Genomic DNA, 2,074 nt, shown 5'->3' with positions numbered 1-2,074 from the left:
GTGTCTGCGTCGAATACTATACGGAGGTTTCAATTACTATACTTAGTCGTGCTGGACCCGGGTGGGTCCCAAGTCTTTTCTAAGTCTATGGCTTTTCTGGGCGGATTTACAACATAACATGTCCGTCCGCTTGATGAGCAGCATAAATCGCGCGGATTCCTCATTGGCTGTTGGAGGAGATTGTAAAGTCTACGTGTTCTTGCTTGGAGATGCCACCAGAACCCTGCGAGCGAATCATGCTTGTGGGAAGACGTGAATTTTCAACCCCTTGGCTGTTGTCGTCTACTTAAAGACATTCAGATTCTGAGGGGTCCACATATGGAGGTAGATATGCTAACTCTTGACTATTATTACAACCAAGCCTGCACAGTATATTGCAGAGTCAAAGATCTGAGCAGCGGTTGAATCATCGTGAAATTCACACGCGGTCTTCTGAGATTTTCAGGGAGGTGGCTATGATGAGATGAAAGCTCGACGAGTTCGCTGGCAAATATTACAAGTGAGTGAAGTCAAAACATTTCAGATTATCAGCCAAACAGGTTGCATCATCGGATCCTTTGCCGTTTCTTCAGTATCTCTGTCACTCAGAGTTGTCTCCTGTTTCACGCACAGCATACCCCTCTTCAAGAACTTATTCATTCCATTCCACCATACAAAGGACGATTTGACGTCTTATACTATCTCGGTCCGAAACTCTACTCACAGTTCTGTTACCTGACTGATAGCCAGAGCTTGCGAATGTGGGCTGTGCCCAGTCTTATATTTGTTAAGACTCGAGGGTACACCTGACATTGATAGGAGGCAAGGAGTCCCCGGACAAGACTAAGATTCCAGTGAAACCAGCTTTCTGCACTTTCAAGTCATACGCATGCAAAAGCTCTCACCAGTGGTCCAACCATTAGCATATGGCTAGTTCAGCCTTACACTTTGTCATATTTGGAGTCCTCAATAAATCGTACTGAAGATGTGAAGATCTCCCAGGTTGCTAAAATTGCAGTGCATCCGTGTGGCTGTGAAGCTGGTTATGCCCCATACCCTCACAGCTGGACCAATCATCAGGAGCATGACAAAGATGAAGTCTTGCAAAGGATTAAACTGAAGATACTAAGACCTCTGATGATGCTAATATTGCAGTGAAGACATTGAGGCTCAATAGGTCCAAAGGTCCAACTGGCTCATTCTCCGATAACATACGTACACCCCTCACCCCCAACCCAAACCTCATGAACGCGGCCGGCATCAACATCAATACGGTCGCCCACGCCAAAGGTCTTCTTCTCCGGGTTCTCGTCCTTGGGGTAGGTGATGGTCAGCTCGCCACGCAGAATCAGATGTGTGGTCAGCCCGCTGTGCGTGTGTGGCCTGTAGTATGCATTTCTTCATTCGCCATCCAAGCGATGTTAGTCAATATTGTTACACAAGCATTACACACACACAGAGCCTCGGAAAAGTAGTAAAAAGAACCTGAAATTCAAGCTGGGAGTCAAGACATACGGGCCGTCAGTCCATGTGAACACGTGCGAGAACCCCCATCCTCTGACCTCGTTTTCATAGTCACGGCGAGACTTTTGCGCCATGCTGCGAGGTGGAGACAGTTGGCGTATTTGTAAGATGTCTCTCTGCAACTCAATATGATCGGAACCGGAGAGCTGGTGCTTGTAGTGGCGCCGCAATATCCCCCCTCCTTGTGCTCCGTACCCTGCCGGACGGAACGGGCCTCAAACTCCGAGTGACCGGCACCTGCCACGAGAGAAGAAAATGCTTTCGTAAGCAGCACCAGAGACAGTAGAATGAGGCTCTGCTTGCTCCCTTCTTGCAGAAGCGAAGATCGCGAGATTTGTGTTTGATTCGACGGGGTGTAAGTTGGGTAGTGGTGAAGTGGAGTTATTGGAGTGTGGCTGAGGGTCCCGCCTAATTCGACATCTTGACGTCGTTGTCTCCAATGGTCAGCCAGCTCAGCCAATGACGATCGCCTGCTGCGCCAGCCTTAGTGGAGTCTGGGCCTAAGGTAGCCTCAGCTAGGAGAAGCTTGGGTTGCCGGCTGCGCCCCGAACCGTAGACTGTATCTGGACCG

The 2,074-nt window shown here is 49.1% G+C and overlaps 1 protein-coding gene across 1 annotated transcript; it reads right to left on the bottom strand.

The window, feature by feature from the left end:
* Positions 1-985: 985 nt before the first annotated feature.
* UCRPA7_2801 (putative cupin -type protein) lies at positions 986-1,577 on the bottom strand (the record flags this gene model as incomplete). The annotated part of the gene is made up of 3 exons (XM_007915450.1): positions 986-1,043; positions 1,195-1,347; positions 1,495-1,577. 3 exons carry the CDS (start codon positions 1,575-1,577, stop codon positions 986-988), a joined length of 294 nt encoding a protein of 97 aa, XP_007913641.1.
* Positions 1,578-2,074: the final 497 nt, after the last annotated feature.

This window comes from Phaeoacremonium minimum (genome assembly GCF_000392275.1).
Source record: "Phaeoacremonium minimum UCRPA7 unplaced genomic scaffold PA7_03_scaffold_212, whole genome shotgun sequence".
NCBI lineage: Eukaryota > Fungi > Ascomycota > Sordariomycetes > Togniniales > Togniniaceae > Phaeoacremonium > Phaeoacremonium minimum.
This window is presented reverse-complemented; position numbering and strand designations above follow the sequence as displayed.